The following is an 18,899-nucleotide window of genomic DNA, read 5'->3' on the forward strand; positions in this document are numbered from 1 at the left end:
GTGTAAAAAGGGGGTGTAGTACTGGTGACCGGCGGTCTCCTGACCGCCGGTCACCTTACCGACGCCGGGATCCCGGCAGCATACTGACGCCGGGATCCCGGCGGGGAGGGGCGAGCGCAGCAAGCCCCTTGCAGGCTCGCTGCGCTCGCCACGCTGCGGGCTCGGTGGCGACCTGTGGTCGCCACGGGTTCTATTCCCACTCTATGGGTGTCGTGGACACCCACGAGTGGAAATAGTCCCTGTTGGTCGGCATGCCGACCATCGGGATAGTGAGCCGTCGGGCTCACGGAGGAGGTCATGTGACTGTCGGTCAGCTGACCGGCGGTTACATGAATACCACCCGTAAAAAGGTGCTCTACCTGGTGTAGTGGCGCTACTGTGCGGCGTAATTTGAATAATAGAGACTACTGTGCACCATAATATGAACTGGTATTATTTTGTGGCCACACCCCTTCCTCATGAAGCCACGCCCCTATAAAAAATTGCCGTAATGTGTAAAAAGGAGGCTCTGTCTGCCGTAATGTGTAAAAAGGGGACGCTGTCTGCCGTGATGTGTAAAAAGGGGACGCTTTCTGCCGTGATGTGTAAAAAGGGGGTGTAGTACTGGTGACCGGCGGTCTCCTGACCGCCGGTCACCTTACCGACGCCGGGATCCTGGCAGCATACCGACGCCGGGATCCCGGCGGCGAGGGGCGAGCGCAGCTGCGCTCGCCACGCTGCGGGCTCGGTGGCGACCGCCCACTCTATGGGTGTCGTGGACACCCACGAGTGGAAATAGTCCCTGTTGGTCGGCATGCTGACCATCGGGATAGTGAGCCGTCGGGCTCACGGAGGAGGTCATGTGACTGTCGGTCAGCTGACCGGGCGGTCACATGAATACCACCCATAAAAAGGTGCTCTACCTGGTGTAGTGGCGCTACTGTGCGGCGTAATTTGAATAATAGAGACTACTGTGCACCATAATATGAACTGGTATTATTTTGTGGCCACACCCCTTCCTCATGAAGCCACGCCCCTATAAAAAAATTGCGCCTACGGTGCGCACTGCCCAATTTAGATAGGGGTGGGGGGCGCCGATGCCATTTCTTGCACACAGCAAGCTGTTTGCGGCAAATAGGATCCCCTCCCCCCCCATATTGTTTAACTGTTTACTTACATTAGAAAAAAATACTGCTAGAACTTGAATTATTTACAGGCATATAATTGCAAGTTATTTACAACTGTTCTCTCTACTGTTTTAATAATAATTTCACTATGGCCCTCATTCCGAGTCGTTCGCTCGGTATTTTTCATCGCATCGCAGTGAAATTCCGCTTAGTACGCATGCGCAATATTCGCACTGCGACTGCGCCAAGTAATTTTACAATGGAGATAGTATTTTTACTCACGGCTTTTTCATCGCTCCGGCGATCGTAGTGTGATTGACAGGAAATGGGTGTTACTGGGCGGAAACACAGCGTTTTCGGGGCGTGTGGATAAAAACGCTACCGTTTCACGCAGGGAGTGGCCGGAGAAACGGGGGGGGAGTGGTCTGGTGCGAACGCTGGGTGTTGTTTATGACGTCAAACCAGGAACGACAAGCACTGAACTGATCGCAGATGCCGAGTAGAGTCTGAAGCTACTCTGAAACTGCTAAGTAGTTTGTAATCGCAATATTGCGTATACATCAGTCGCAATTTTAAGAAGCTAAGATACACTCCCAGTAGGCGTAGGCTTAGGCCCTGAGCAACTCTGCTAAATTCGCCTTGCGAGCGATCAACTCGGAATGAGGGCCTATATGGGGGTATTCAGTTTATCTGTGATGGTCCTAGGGAGTCGGCTCTCAGACTGATTCTGCAGTACTTTACATCCACCAAAATCGCAGTTTGCCTTGTTTGCAAAGCCAAACTTGGAAACATTAGAGATTTGGATCTGTATAAATTGGGCACTAATCTGGTTGTTTGTTGAATGAGCTAATCAACCAACTGTATGCACGGTGTATCATATTATTGACAAAATAAGTAGCACAGTAGTTAGCCCAGCTGTCTTGCAGTGCTGGAGCCTAAAGGGCCCATACACACTTGACGATGCACACGTCGTTAACGACCGTCATTAACGACTTCCCTTGAACAGCTGAGCAAACGACATGAGCATACACACTACCAACGACCAAAGACGAAAGACCAAAGACCATAGACCATTCATCGTTGAAGCATCCAAGCTGAACAGTTTATTAAAATAATGAGCTGGGAACAGGGCTGGTGAACAGTGGCTTGGTCGTTGGTTGTTCACACCATACACATTCAACGACGTCTCTGGTCGGTAACGACCATAGTGGAAATTGAGCATACATGCTCCACAGATAAGCGAGGGTCGTTAACGTCCCGCGGGGCCGCGCATCGGTGGTCGTCGGATGCATACACACTTGACGATATAATGAGCGACGTCGTTGATGAGGGCTGAAATGAACGACGTCGTTCATTTTATCGTCAAGTGTGTATGGGCCTTAAGACTTTTCAGACTAATGTCCTATCTGCATGGAGTTTGTATGTGTGCTGTGTTGCATATTTTGCTCCAGAACATAATAAAAAGGCATACTGTACTTATTGGCTTCTGATGTAATTGGCACAATGAATATGTGCCTAGGAAAAGGACATTGTGAGCGCCTCTAAAACTGGAATACAGTAGGTGTGAATAGAGAGAATGTTCCCATTATATGCTGGCACAATACAACAGATCTTTGTGACAGTAAGAATGTTTATAGAACTTCTAGAAAGCATGATGTATTATATAGAATTTTTTTTTCAAGTTGGTATTTCATTGTTCCACAGGACATCATGTAAGCAACAAAATCTCAAGTGTTACATTACACGGATGAATGGATATTATGTTCAGACCTTGATTTAAACAAATGAAAAAATCCATAATTTTCTAGTTATTCATAAAATCTTCTCCAACGTTTATTACACAACAGATGTTTCTTTGAAGCAAATCCTTTGGTCTGCATGGGATGTCAATCTCTGTTCCTACATGTGAAACATACCATGACAGGATAGGTTTGTACATTATTGATGAAACCAAAATAATTGCAATCAGTGGGTTCAGATCATTCATATTGTTTCATTCTTTACTTCAATCAACAACATCAAAAAAATTCCAGACGAAATTGTCATATTTTTCAGCTAGTATCTTATATATCGTATCGTATATGGTATGTAGTCAGGAGGCCACTGGTCACAATACCAGCACCTACAGCCCGAACCCTCAGAATCCCGATGGCCGACCAACAGGTACTATTCCCACTCATCCATAGAGTGGGAATAGAACCTGCGGCAAGTCCGCAAGGGGCTTTGTTGCGCTCGACGACCCCCCCTCCCCCCGCCCCCCCAGGCATCTACACACCGGGATCCTGCCGACAGTATTGTGACCGCCGCTCTCCTGACCACCGGTCACACATACCCCACCCTCGTATATACGTATATTTGTTAGAGAAGCAAGTCTGAAGCATTTCCAGCCTAAAAGCAAGAGTTGTTCTAAGATTATTTGTAATAGTCACATCCTGTGCTTCATAGAAAAGTAGCAGATTCTCGGGTGAATATAAAGAAATATGTGTTTGTATATTACATAGATTGGTGAAGGATGCCAAAGAAGAGAGGGGTAATTTGAAAAAATATAGAACAGGCATATGCACTATAATGGGGGGTATCAAGGGAGCTTATCACCCCCCCCCCCCCCCCCCCCCCCCCAATAAAAATTTTTTTTTTTTTATTAGAGGTACCAGTCAATGCTGTTTGGAGTGCAGCACTTCCTCCATCACATAGTATAGAGCTGGTGGGCACTAGGATCCACTGAGGCTCTCACAGCAGTTCTGACCTGCGACAGGCGCTACTGTGCATGTGCGGCCATTCCTTGGGTCTCTCTCATCTGGCGTCCATTAGCCACTGATGCATCCCTGGTTCCACGGACCCTGCTACAGCCACCAATTAGGTGGCAAAGCACCCTACTGCGTCACATTGAGTTTAAAGCCTGATGGTGCAGTCTGCACTAGATGCACCACAAAGCCCTTCACAATCCAGGCTGCCACTGTATAGCTCATGCTGATGAGATCCCTGTTTAACCCCTGCATCAGGTAGGTGGTGTTGTGGGCTACTGGAGTTGCCACTGAGGGGGCTACCTTCAGTGGGTTATGTAATAGGGTAATATAATCACCTTCAGGGTTTATGCAATAGAGTCCAAGTTATGTCCGGTTATGTAATAGGATCCAAGTTGTCAGATGCAGCGTGATTTTGGCGATTTTGGCTGCAGACTTAAACTGGCAATAATTTAAAAGGCAAAACCAGGGAGGTTTTGCATTTTAAATGATTGTCCCTTTGATATGCAGCCAAGATTACTGGAATCATGCTACTGGAATTGCACTGCTTCTGAAAACGTGGACCCTATTACATAACCCCCACATACCAATTTGAATTTAATGATTTGGGAACATAGTTTCCAATTTTTCAATAAATTCAATTTTGCAAAAGTAGTTTAGTCGGGTTTAGTTTAATAGTTTAGTGTCGGTGCTAGGGGATTCGGCGCGCCCTGCAAACTATTAATTTGCACCCTCCCATACTTTATGAAGCGATAGCACGCACCAGAGGTGCTTGCCACAAAAGGGGTGTGGTCTCATAAGGAAGGGACGTAGCCACAAAATAGTACCCCCATTTCAAATTACGCCACACAGTAGCACAATCTTACATTACACCACACATTGGGCATAATTCAGAGTTGATCGCAGCAGCAAATTTGGGCAAAACCATGTGCACTGAGGGGGGGGGGGTGTTGGGGGGTTCATATATAACATGTGCAGAGATAGTTAGATTTGGGTGGGGTGTGTTCAAACTGAAATTTAAATTGCAGTGTAAAAATAAAGCAGCCAGAATTTACCCTGAACAGAAACAATATAACCCACCCAAATCTAACTCTCTCTACAAATGTTATATCTGCCACACCTGCAGTGCACAAGGTTTTGCCCAACTGCTAACAAATTTGCTGCTGCGATCATCTCTGAATTACCCCCATAGTGCATGCACCTGGTTCATATTACGCCACATAGTAGTGCCACTTATTCATGTTACACTACAAAGTAGTACTACTTATACACATTATGCCCACAGTAGTGCCCCTTTTACATGGTACGCTACACAGTAGTACCTCTTATATTTCTTATGCCACGCAGCAGTGTCCCTTATACACAATGCCCACAGTAGTAGTGCCCTATATACACATAATGCCCACAGTAGTAGGGCCCCTTACACATAATGCCCACAGTAGATGCCCACAGTAGTAACACCCCTTCTACATAATGCTCACAGTAGTAGTGCCGCTTTTACACATAACATCCCAAGTAGTGACGCTTAGATACATAATGCCCAAAGTAGGAATGCTCCATGTACACATAATGCCCACATTAATGCTGCTTCCACATTATGCCACCCACCAGACACAGCAGAGGTGGATTCAGAAGAAAATGACAGTGGGCATCATGAAAGGAGAAGGGGGGAGTTTAGTGGTATGGTAGGTCAGTGGTCCTTCACCAAAAGGATCTTTCCCATTAGGCACTGGGCTATGTCATCATCTACTGTGAATAGTGACCTATGGGGAGTGAAGCAGAGTGGTTTATTGTGCTGAAGTGTGGCGCGCAAAGTGAGCCCGTGAGGGTAAAGTTTGTTCTGCTGGAGGCCAAATAACATAGGAAAAAAACCCTAAAAATAACAGCATTTTAAAGGCAGTAACCGCTCTTCCTCCATCACTAGACATCACTTCCAGGTTCATTCAACAAAGTGGATATAAAGTCAACCTTAGTGGTACTAGGTAACATAAAAGGGGCATGGGCTCACTACTAGGGGTGTGGCAGAGGGATATACACTGGGTGACAGAGGGACATACACAGAGTGACAGAGGGACATGCACAGGGTGACAGAGGGACATGCACATTGTGACAGAACATACTGTATACACAGGGTGACAGAAGGACATACACAGGATGACAAGGGGCATACACAGGATGACAGAGGGGCATACACAGGGTGACATACAGATGGTGAAAGAGGGACATCAACTTGGTGACAGAGGGACATACACAGGGTGGGTGACAGAGGGACATGCACATTGTGACAGCACATACTGTATACACAGGGTGACAGAAGGACATACACAGGATGACAAGGGGCATACACAGGGTGACAGAGGGGCATACACAGGGTGACAGAGGGGCATACACAAGGTGACCGCGGGGTATACAAAGGGTGACAGTGGCACATATACACAGGGTGACAGTGGCACATATACAGCAGGTGACAGAGGGACATACACAGGGTGACAGAGGGAAATTCACAGGTTGGCAGAGGGGCATATAAATGGGATGACAGAGGGTCATATACGTGGGGTGACACAGGGACACACACAGGGTGATAGTGCTCACCCCATTAGCCACTGACCTGGCTGGCTGCCACTGCTGTTTTACCTGTCTGCACGCGGTCCAATCCCGTGTGTGACGGGCTGGCTGGAGTTTCCTGCTTTTAAAAGAGGGCGCAGTGCAGCACATGCACAGAAGAAGATGTTGGGGCTCCAGCAAGCCGCTTGGTTTTAGTGCCACCATCGGCCAGGCTGTGTGGTGCTGCTACAAAAAAAGGCCATTCGGTGTTGCTATAAAAAAAGGCAGAAAAAATGGATGTCCCGCCCCCTGGATATTCCTATGGCTTGATAGGTGCAGCGGCAAGGAAGGGGGGGAGGGCGGGGCACCGCATATGCCATCAGGGTAGCTCCTCTCCAGACCAGCACCTCCCTGCTTTGCATACCTTTGCTGAGCAGGTTGCAGCGGCCCTGGTTATATCACCTCATCTTGGAGAAATACGTTTTTGTAAAATCTTTGGGAGTGATCTCTATATCAGCTACGGAACCAGATAAGGAACCTATGGGGCTCTAGATAATATACTGATTTGACCCACAAAAAGACCACAAAAAGTTTGCATAATCCCACTGGGCCTGATCATAATGACTCAGCTATGATTACCCAGTACCACTGAAAAAAGGCTTAGTGGTAATGATTGACACAGTTGTATTGGTCAAACATTAATGTTACCATAGACTCATTATATGTAAGATGGATTCTGCTGTTGGATAAGAGCATTGCTTGTTTGTGTGTTTATCTAATAAACCCTATTATTTCATTATCTCATATCTTCAGTTGCTACACAGTGGACCTCTTGGTTTAATGTAGACCATCCTGGAGGTGGTGGAGACTATGAAACTGTAGAAGCCATTCGTTTCTATTATCCACATCGCTTGTGCCTCCGGCCTATAGCTCTTGAGGCCAGAACCACAGAATGGGCCACCCCAAAGGACAGAAAGGAGTATGTGCACTCTAATCCTGAAACCGGATTCTGGTGCATCAACAAAGAGCAGCGGAAAGGCAAAAACTGCTCCAACTACCATGTAAGGTTTCAATGCCCACCCGGTAAGTAAGAGTTCATTATAATCCCGTGATTAATATAGTTGACTTGAGAGATTGATTGAATGGAATGCTTTATACTTCTCAATTACTGTAGATATGCTGATTTACTGTTTTAGTTTTCTTTGTTAGCTATCTAAACATAGAGAACTATTAATATGGTCATTGGTCATGGATGGAAAAAACTTAATGCACACAGCTGACTGGGACATGTTATAGATTACATTGCTACATCTGGCAGTACAGAAAAACTAGAACGCACAGGTAGCAAATATAAAGTGAAGTATATTTAACCCCTTGCCTGGCACAATCACATAAGATGCAACCACAGGCTTTCAGTGATGCAGTCACATTTATGAGAACTTTTAGGAACACCCACCTAGTGAAGAAGTCAGAAGTATGCAGTGAGTCGGGAGGAAGAAGGATGAGTGTCTGGTTAGTGGAGAGAAGGGTGGCTGAAGGAAGAGCAGGAAGGCTGGATTTTTGGTGAGCACAGAGGAGAAGAGAATAAGGGGGATATTTATGAAAGTGTGGAAAGAGATAGAAAAGAGATAAAGTACCAAACAATCAATTCCTAGTTCAAACACAGTCTGTAAAATTACAGTTAGGAGATGATTGGTTGGTACTTTGACTTGCTCAACTTTATCACTCTCCAAGCTCTGATACAAATACCCCTGTGTTTGAAAAATTACAGTTAAGAGCTGATAAATCTCCCCTTAGGTCTGTTTATAGGGGAGGAGGAAGGGTGAATGTCTGGTGAGGAGACAGGGCCTGAGAGAAAAGAACCTAAGTGATTGGTGGCAGGGGCGCATCAAGAGAGGAGGAGGCACGTGTGCAGTCTCCGTCCAGGCCCCCTCCACTTTAGCCAGCAGAGCAGCAGACTCTGGGCACTAGGGTCACTAGGAGTGTCCCAGAGTCTAGTGCACATGCACAGATCTCCAGGAAAATGGCGTGGCAGCCATTTTCCCAGTGATGTTCCTCCTGTTCATGTGTGAAATGCCAGCAAAAAATGGTCACTGCACCATTTCCCTGGTGGTTATTGCAGCGGTGCTGCTGCCAACACAGGACTCCAGAGGGTAAATATTGAAAAAATGGGTGCAAAGTGAGTGGTTTGGACCCCCATGGACCCTGAGGGCCTGTGTTTAACGCACACACATTGCACCCATTATAGATACGCCAGTGATTGGTGGAGAGAAAGATTAGGGTCTTGTTAGTGGAGAATATAATGGATTAGGTCCTGATATGCAGAGAGGAGGTATGGTGAATGTATAAAAAGTTACAAATAGATGTTTTTTTTTATAAATTGTTGATTTCTAATATAATTTGCTGGAAAAAAATGTTGGATTTTTAATACAGTTTGCTGGGAAAAATTTTAAATTAGATGGTTACAACGGAAATGTAAAATATGAGAATATAACTACAATAAATATCAGCACTTATAAGTAACGCAGCTTTACAAAGCTAATATCATTCTGTGTAGATAAACTGGGACCCTAGATAAAACAGTCAGTAAGGATTCCACATTTCATAATTACCCACTGGGGGCTGAATACAAGACACCCTCCTGGACAATGTTAATAACTGTCAGTTCTGTGCATGCATATGTCCAAAAGGGTGTTTTAAATCACTCACAGGACCTTGTCTATAGGAAGACTGAAAGTCAGTTTAAGGATAATCATTTCAGCGCTTGTAGCTAGATCCACAGGAATGTAGTCCAAGCTATCCAACAGCAACAAAAATGAGTAGCAGATAAAATCTTTTGCTAGCAGACGTCCAGGTACACATCTGGTTTATCCATTGACAGAAGGACAGTTTCATCAGGGAGAGAGTACTACTATAAGATTCAATAACCACTATGCCACATACGCTTACTCCTAACACATGTGTAATAAATTGGAGGGTCATAAACTGACACCTAACACAAATATACCACTTCAGGGCTAGATGTATCAAAGCTTGAAAAGAGATAAAGTACCAACCAATCAGCTTCTGTCATTTTACAGGCTGTGGGAAAGATTATTATTATTATTATATTTTATTTATAAGGCACCACAAGTGTTTTGCAGCGTTGTACAAAGGGCATACAATAGAACAGAATAGGGAGACAGAACTTAACCTTACAGTAAAAATAACACAAATCGAGTTCAGGAAACAAAGAGCACCACAATTCTCAATACATAATACAGCTAAGATGTAAGTAGCGAGGGAGTAATCAGCGTACTACTAGGGTCTGGCGGCCATAGATAGAGATGAGCCTTTACCAGCAGGAGAATATGCGGGTAAAGATGGTCGCTGAGTAGGAGAGGGCTGTAAGTGAAATCTGAGTAGAAGAGGGCTTTGACAACAAGAGGGAAGAGGGCCCTGCTCTGAGGAGCTAACAATCTAGTGGGAAGGGGCAACAGACAGATGATATGAGGTGCAAGCAAGCGGGAAATAGCCTGATGGCAGGATGTAAGCAAAGCAGAGATGGTCAAGGAATGAGGCAGGGGGTTGGAGGAGCAGCCTCAGGACTAGGTTATGCATCGGAAGGGTACGATTTGATGAATAGGTGGGTTTTCAGTGCCCGTTAGAAGCTTTGCAAGGTTGGGGAGAGTCTAATGGAGCGGGGAGCGCGTTCCACTGAAGGGGTGCAGCATGGGAAAAATCTTGAACTCGAGCATTGCACTAAGCCTTGTCGAGTGATGAAGTGGAGAGAGATAAACTAACTACCAGTCAGCTCCTGACACTTTTCAAACACAGCCTATAACATGGCAGTTAGGAGCTGATTGGCTGGTACTTTATCTGTCTCTCCACTTTATCATTCTCCAAGGCTTAGTACATCTCCTAAGTTTGAAAAATAACATTTAAGAGATGATTTGTTGTTACTTTATCTATCTTTAGTTTATCCTAGTCCTATGCCTCCAGCTCTACTTATCAACAAAAACTGACCTCTTATGGGTTGCATCTGAGACTCCAATGTAGATGGTATCTAAATGACCTTCCATCAATATATCTCCACTTTTTATCAAATGTGCTCTCTGGCCGTGTTTATGTTGTTTTCCAGCCAACACACCAACTTCAACCAAGCATACCCAACAACACACAGACCAAATGGCAGGTGGATGAACAAATGTTGGAATAAAAGAGGCCACAGTCTTCCAGCATTTTAGAAATAAGTGCTCCTAGTCATGCTCAAGAGTCCCAATGACTCTTCTGCCTAACAGCTTTACCCTTCTGATATGGAAAATTGAATACACATAATGGAAGCTGGATGTCAGTTTGTCTATTGCGCAAAAGAAATAGTTGCTTTAAATATAATTTTTATATGTTTGCAGGAAATATGATTATAGTAAGACATAAATAAATAAGGCCAGCTGCACCTAATTCATTGACTGTTGTTTAGCTAGTATCCTGCAGAATAGGGAAATCAAAGTAGGTGAGAGGTAAAATTTATTTTGATATTACAGTCAATTAATTGGAAATTCCCTAATATGAATTATAATATATTATGATATTTGAAAATGTAATTGGTCTATGTATATGATTGGTCTGTTGATTTGATTGGTTTATGTAATACTGTTATGAAGGTATATAATATTAAACCAATGTGTATGTCTTCAGTTCATGATATATATTTATCGTGAGCCCCTGTGAACTTCACATGCAATAAATCTACCAAAGAGACTTCACTGTTCATCAGTTACTTCTGATGCTATATCACCTTCCCTAATCATGATATTATTATTGTTGATTCAGGGATTCAGCCACATGGGGCTAGATGCAGGGGCGGATCCAGAAGAAAATTAAAGGGGGGGCACCATGATAGGGGAACGGTAATAGTTATATTTACATGCACCTAAAGCACGCGTGCTCCCAGATAAGAGGAGTGGTATCACAGGGGGCGTGGCCTCACAGAATACGCCATCAGGTAATGATTGGCTGTAGGAGCGCAACCTGGTGTATTGCCAATGTTTCACCCTGATGAAAAGGCTGATTGGGCCTTGAAATGTTGGTCACCTATTCCATTAGTTGTGGGAGCCTGGAAGGCACCCCAGCACAATATAATTATTATAGTTTTTAGTTGGTGGTGGCAGGTGCAGCATACCTTGTTTTGGGCACTGCACTGAGACTCAGACTGCAAGACACGAACTGCCCATCTTTGATTAGCAGAAGCAGCCAGCTGGATCTCCAACAAGCAGCATAAGACATCTGCAGGACAGCCCTGTCACAATCACACGAGCCGCCTTCTCAAAGCTGAGCTGAGTTTGACTGCACCTAGCATGGTGGTAAAGGAAGTGGAGGAGGAAGTGCTGGGAAACTGTGCGGTGCAGTGAGGGCTAATGAAGCCTTCTGCGCCGTCATATGTAACAGTCTTACTCGATGCTGGCATTTGAACCCCGCGCCTGGGCTGGACTCTGGCAGGCTGGCAGTGGGGGAGGCAGGTTGCAATGTGAGCAGGGGGAGGCTGGAACTGCAGCTCCAGCATCCCCATTGGTTACCACACGGAATTGCTGTTAGAGCAGCGGCGGGTCCTAGTGCCTGCTGGCTCTTTTATCAAATCCGACTGACAGAAATAGCAGTAGTGCTGCTGCTGTACTCCTTTTGAAAAAAAAAGTCAGAAACGACAGGGGAAGGGGGGGCACGGGCCCAAGTGCCCCCCCCCCCCGGATCCGCCTATGGCTAGATGTAATAGGGTGCAATTTATTAGGTGTCTAAGAATCGCACCAAAACACACGGTGGGTGGTCCGTGCATGCTTCTATATGGAACAGTGAAAAAAGTGTTAATTTTTTTTTTTTTAAAGCGACTTGCAGGTCCCCCCAAAAAATAAATGCTAAATCGTTCATATCGTTCAGTGTGTATGCATCAATGATGAACGATGGTCATCAAAATCGCTGAAATCGCCCAGTGTGTAGGGCCCTTAAGAAAGATAGAACACAAGCAAAAGCTTACACATGAAATATATAAATAAAATGGACTGCTGAGATGGGACAAGGATAAAATTAAAGGCAATCCCTAATCCTATATGTGTTTACACATGTGCATATCGTTAAAACTAACAACTGTACAAAAAGGAGAGGAAACCATTGTGTGTGAAGTTTAATGTTAATGGAAGGTCAAGTAAAAAATTATTAGTTACACCCTTTACAAAAATGAAGGTTATTAAACAACTTGCGGTACTTAATGTATGTGTACACTTGAATGATCTGTGGTTGCCGAAATCAAAATTAACTAACATAACCCTATATAATTTCAGATCTGTTTTACTGGTCGCATTGGTCTCCATGGAGTGCTTGCTCTGAAACAGGTTGTGGTGCGAGAGGCATCCAGATCAGACGGCGCACCTGCAGCAGTGTAAAACCTCTAAGCACATTGAGCCTAGAAAGATGTTTCGGCCAGGACGTAGAACGAAGGGTCTGCATTACCAGTCCATGTATTGGTGAGAAATACCAGAGTCAGGATACTGAGTAGTACACATAGTGATTGCTAGATGCACTGTAACCAGAAATAATGAATGTAACTTACTCTTAATTTAGAACAAGCTGGATGAATGAACTGTGGGGCAGATTTATTAAACCTGGTGAAGTGATAAATTGCACGGTGATAAAGTCCCAGCCAATCAGATCCTAACTACCATGTCACAGGCTGGGTTTGAAAAATGACAGTTAGGAGCTGACTGGCTGGTGCTTTATCACCTTCCACTTTATCACTTCACCAGGCTTAATAAATCTGCCCCTGTGTTCCATATAAAGGTGACAGCACAATCTTCCTGCATCAATTTGACAGGAGCCTGTAACTATTCTGTTACTGAGGAAACCTGCTCTTTCCAAAATAGACCAGAATGGTGCTGTCTAAAAGCAGCTAGTTCAAGGAGAGTGTCAGCCTCTAACAAATACAAAGAAAACTAGAATAAAGGATTAAACAGTGATAATAATAATAATAATAATGATATAACATAGTATTATTAGCAATCATAAAAAATAGTGCACTTGAAATATAAAGTTAAAGAGAAATTTCTAGATACGTATCAAGTAATTTCTGTTTAATTATGGGGGTTATTCAGAGATGGATGTAGATCTTGCTTGCCATAGCAAGTTCTGCGTCCATCTACTCACATGCTGGGGGCAGTCCAGTACAGGGCAAGGTCGCCCAGTATGTATTTGGCGCCACCCCGCAATGCATACGCAATTTATTTGCAGACGCATCAATTTAAGGTCAACCCCTGCCTGTGCAGCCTGACTGCTGGCAGGCGGTCCGACGCCATTTTTTTTACTCGGAGTGGCTGCATATGATGTCAAGCAGTCACCCCAAAAATGCTCCCAACACGCCCCCCATTTCGCCCGCCACACCAGCGAAATGCCAGGTCGACAACCTGCTGACGACCGCCACCGTCCATCACCTTACGGACACATCCTTCCAGGATGCGGCCGCAAGGTGAAGTGTCGCTCACTGCAGCCGGTACATGTTCACAGACTTTCTGAATGCAGCCGCTGTGAATAGATCCCTAAATACAGTATTGCAATTGCACAATTTTTTATATTCTGCTCTTTCCAATAGCTCTCAGTTTGCTGCGTCCTGTTTTCCTCCATTCTGATTTTACTCATCCCATCAAGACACTCCAGTCACATGCAGCCAGGGGCGGATTGGGAACAAAAAGCGTACCTGGAAGAATTTGTACTAGAGGCCCCATATGGGCAGCACCAGAGGTGTAAGGTCTAGCCATGGGCCATGGCAGCAGCACCCTCCCCCCAAGACTTTCCAGATAGTGGGCATGTCCAGCATCAAGGGGGAAGTTAAAAAGAAATAAAATTAAATATTATGAGCACATTATATGATACACCTTCAGAATTTAGGAAACTATATCATTCTTTAGAAAGATATTTTCTTGCTTATTACACCAACCGTATCCCAATCCCTATTCACTCAATCTTATATGTCAGCCAAGCAGGCAGACAGAGCATACACTAGATCATCTGCAATCACAGGCTAAGTGGCAAAGTCATTTTCATATATGCAATTTATTTTGTATCTTATTCATTATGTCTATAAAAAGGACCACACGTCCTCAAACAAAACAGGCCCCACAGGTGCATCGGCCCACCGGGAATCTTCCCTGTAAACCCTATGGCCAATCCACCTCTGCATGCAGCCCCACCCTTGCTAACACAAACACACCAATTGATATGTCACTGCTAATCTGAAGATCAAAGGCCTTATCTACTGAAATACGTTGTGAGGCAATGACTCAATTGGATACACGTTAGCTACTTTGTTTCCTGTTTGTCAGTGGTACCAAATGAAGAATGCCAACAAAATAGTGCTCTGATCTTACTCAAACACACCTTAAATCATTTTTAATAATCAATATTTAAACTTTTAAACTGCTGCGTTTTTTTCCCAATTCTGTGTGCACTATGCAAATTAGTAATTGCTTTTTGAATTATGTTTTATTCAACAAAAATGTCAACCAGTACAGATGGTGTAATGGTTAGCATTACTGCCTCCCAGCACTGAGGTTGTGGGTTTGATTCTCAACATGGCCCCTAACTGTGTGGAGTTTGTATATTTTCCTCATGCTTGCGTGAGTTTCCTCTGGGTGCTCCGGTTTCCTCCCACAATCCAAAAATATACTGGTAGGTTAATTGGCTCCTACAAAAAAAATTAACCGGTGTGTGTGTGTGTGTGTGTGTGTGTGTGTGTGTGTGTGTGTGTGTGTGTACATGTGTTTAGGGCAGACTAGATGAACCAAATGGTTCTTATCTGCCATCTAAATTCTATATTTCTATATGTAGTTTCAAAAACCATGACAAGCTGATAAATATTAATTTAACACATTACTTGATTGATAGTAAAGTAAATTTCAGTCTGAAAATGTCATTTGTTTTAAATAATACATTTTATTATATAATCTGCTAACTGTGCTTTATAGGAAAATGGTCTGCTTGGAGTGCCTGGGCGCCTTGCACAAAAACTTGTGAAGGGGGTGAAAGTGTCCGTCGCCGTACATGTTCCAGTAAAGGGATTCCGTGTTCTGGACGTTCATTCCAAGTTCAAAAGTGTGGGAAATCTCGATGTAGAGGTAAAAAACATGATATTGTAAGAAATATCTTCTGTTTTAAGAAGTATGAAAACCCTGTGATAGAGCTGTACGGTTCGGTTCTCCAGAAATCAGAATCCACCTGAATTTTGTGGATCTGAACCAAACCAAAACCCGGTCCGGATACCCAAGGAGTTCCGTTCCAAACCAAATCCCAGTTTGAATCTTCCCGAGGTTTGGAATTTGGATTTGAAATTGTTTTGGATTGCAAAAATTACATGATTTTAGTTGTTTTAATCAAATGTTATCATTGATTATCGATCGATTTTAAACCAAACTTAAATCCGAATCCGAACCTAAACACTTGGGGGTGGTTTTGGTGATGAAGTAGAACCAAAACCAAAACACAGGGGTCCACGCACATCTCTACCCTGTAATAATGGTTGGTATCGGGATCCCGACGGTTGGCACTCTGGCTATCAATATACAGACATCAGCATCCCAGTGTTTAAAATACCGTCATACACTAATTAAGAAAGCCAGTGCACCTCCAGTGCAATAAAGCTACAGCTCAAAATTGCTAATTAGATTTTAGATGTCGAGCCTACCCAAATGCTTATCAGGCTTTCAGATGCCTCTAGAATTTGCCAATACTGCCTATGGCTAGGGTCGGCTCTGGGGGATGCAATGTACACTCATGAGTCCTGGGGTATATTTACCATCTGACGGTTTTACCATCTGACGGTGGCACAAGAAATCAATGGTAAACAAGCCTTATTTAGCACTGATTCCTGTTGCTGTTTTACAATGATTAGTCATAGCCACTGATAATCGGCACTTTGACAAACCACCCATTTGTAAACATGCCCCCAGTGATTTTTGACCTGCACAGACCCATATTGTTACCACAGTACCAATATCTATATAGGATCATTAAGGGAGTGTTTAGTATTCCAAATAGTAGTATCTCACAAGAAAGCACAATTAGCAGTCTATATAAATATAACTACAATTAACTCAATAACAGAGTGCAATAATCTTTTGATATGACCGTAGATTATCGAAGTTTGGAATGTTTATAAGACTTTATTGTTATTGTAGCCAAATGATTGGTGTATTTAAAAAAAATATATATATATTTCCTCTCTCTCTTACAGCACAAAAGTAAATTATTAAAATAGGGTAGACAGTGAGCCCTGTCACTGAGCCAATGTTTTAGTAAGCATTTGCTTTCAAATGAAAACTATGTCATTAACATATACATGCCACGTAACTGCATATCAGTGGCGTGCGGTGAGGTCAGTTGCTGGTGAGGCACTGGCCGGGGTGATTGGCTCGCGGCGGCCATCTTGTATTTCAAAAATGGCTCTGCACTTCAGCGTCATTTTTGAAAGTGGCAAAGCCCTCAACTATGGTGCCCTAATGGCTGCAGGGACTAGATCCATGATCCAGACCTGCAGCCAAAATGCCCTGCTGAGTCCCGCAGCAGAAGTCCCGCCGCCGCTGAAGTCCCGCTGCCTACCTCCGCCGCACAAGCCCATCCGCCGCTGCATAACTCCCAACACCGCATAAGTCCCGCTGCCCGCCTCTGCCGCACAAGTCAAGTCACGCTGCCCGCCGCCGCTGCCAGCTACCGCCCAACACCGGGTTCTGCACCGCAAAGTGCCTGCTCATCAAACGTGATGAGCAGGCAAATGTAGTATTTGTGTATGTGTTGTGTAGGGAATTTTAATGAATTAAAAAAAAAAAATTGGAATTGGAGTGGGGAAGGCAGGGGTGGGGGGGCATTAATGTATAATTGTTGTTCAATGTTCAGGGCTTTCATTAACTTAGCAGCGCCGCGGTTGTGGCGCTATTAAGTTACTGAAAGACCTGGACAGTGGACAACAAGAATAAAGCAGTGGTGTGACAGTGTGTGTAAACTAAACACTTACATGCACTGACACTGACTGCAGAAGACACTGGCTGGCACCATCTCTCTCGTCTCTCCCTGTAACAGCAGCACTGACAGTGACAGCCGCATGCAGGTCACTGTCAGTGCTGCTGCTGCATAATCACCAGTGCCAGATTAAGGACCACATGGGCCTGGAGCTGAAATCTATGAAGGGCCTATTGTGTACCGTCGCAGGGAATGTGACCAGCAACAGCAAGGGTTGTGACTATGGGTTGTGTCACGCAGGGCCCGCCACACATTGTTCCTTGCCTGAGTCAAAGCCGCTCTGGGTCCTAGGTGTAAATTTACTAAAGGTTCTAAAAATGAAAAGTGGTGATGTTACCCACAGCAACAAATCAAATTCTCTCTATCGTTTCTCTATTGCATCCTAGAAAATGATAGACATAATCTGATTAGTTGCTATGGGCAACATCACCACTTTTCATTTTTAGAACCTTTAGTAAATATACCCCCTAGTGTCTGCTTTCTGTAGCAAGTAAGCTAAGGCGCAGGATCAAATTTGCTGGTGGCGCTCCCCACAACCTAGTTGCCTCAGGGGCACATTGCACTAGGTAGCTCTTATACACATTGCACCAGGTAGCCCATTTTACACACTGCATGAGGTAGAGCCTATTATACACAGGTAGCCCCTTATACACAATTCACCAGGTTTCCCATTATTCACATTGCACCAGGTAGCCCCTTATACACATTGCACCAGGTAGCTCCTTATACACATTATGCCAGGTAGCCCATTATACACATTGCGCCAGGTAGCCCATTATACACATTGCGCCAGGTAGCCCATTATACACATTGCACCAGGTAGTCCATTATACACATTGCACCAGGTAGCCCATTAAACAAATTGCACCACCTAGCCCCTTATACACACTGCACCAGCTAGCCGTCACTCACATCCGGCGCCTGTGGTCCCTTGGCTCTATGTTCTCATACTTCCACCCAGCGTGAAGCTGAGCGTGAGTGAGTAGTGGAAGGAGGCGACCGGCAGTGGTAAGTGGCTAGGGGGCGGCAGGCAGCAGGAATCGGGCAAAAGAGGACGGTGGGGTGGCCGTCAGGAGGAAGTGGCCAGGACTGGGGGCGGCCGCCCGGCAGCAGGAAGCATTGTGATGCGGGCAGCAGATGGGTGCTGATGGCGCTGGTGAGGTGACCGGAACGCCCACCCGCACATAGAACCGCCACTGGCGGGATCCCCTGAGCCGGACGAGCAGCGACCCTCCCCGCATCCCTGCCCCACAGCCAACAACGCAGCCAACAAAGCCCCTTTCAGTGCACATAGTGCAGCCAAATGCACAAGGACCGAGCATCCACAGACGTGAAGATCACCCACCTGAGCATAGCTTCCAAGTGAGCAACCCACCCCAGCAACATGCCCGTATCACCACACACACCAGCCCCCCCCCCCAACGCCCTACACACACACACAGCCAGTTTCCCCAGTCCCCATATACACTGACAC

General features: G+C 44.9%; 1 protein-coding gene across 1 annotated transcript in view; it reads left to right on the forward strand.

Moving 5' to 3' along the window:
* The window catches only part of CILP2 (cartilage intermediate layer protein 2), a 44,865-nt gene that overhangs the window by 15,397 nt on the left and 10,569 nt on the right, over window positions 1–18,899 (forward strand). Inside the window, exons 2-4 of the mRNA XM_063914575.1 lie at window positions 7,208–7,477; window positions 12,706–12,888; window positions 15,379–15,528. Of these exons, the coding sequence (XP_063770645.1) occupies window positions 7,208–7,477; window positions 12,706–12,888; window positions 15,379–15,528 (603 nt within the window). The remainder of the gene's footprint in view (window positions 1–7,207; window positions 7,478–12,705; window positions 12,889–15,378; window positions 15,529–18,899) is intronic.

This window comes from Pseudophryne corroboree, chromosome 1, assembly GCF_028390025.1.
Source record: "Pseudophryne corroboree isolate aPseCor3 chromosome 1, aPseCor3.hap2, whole genome shotgun sequence".
NCBI lineage: Eukaryota > Metazoa > Chordata > Amphibia > Anura > Myobatrachidae > Pseudophryne > Pseudophryne corroboree.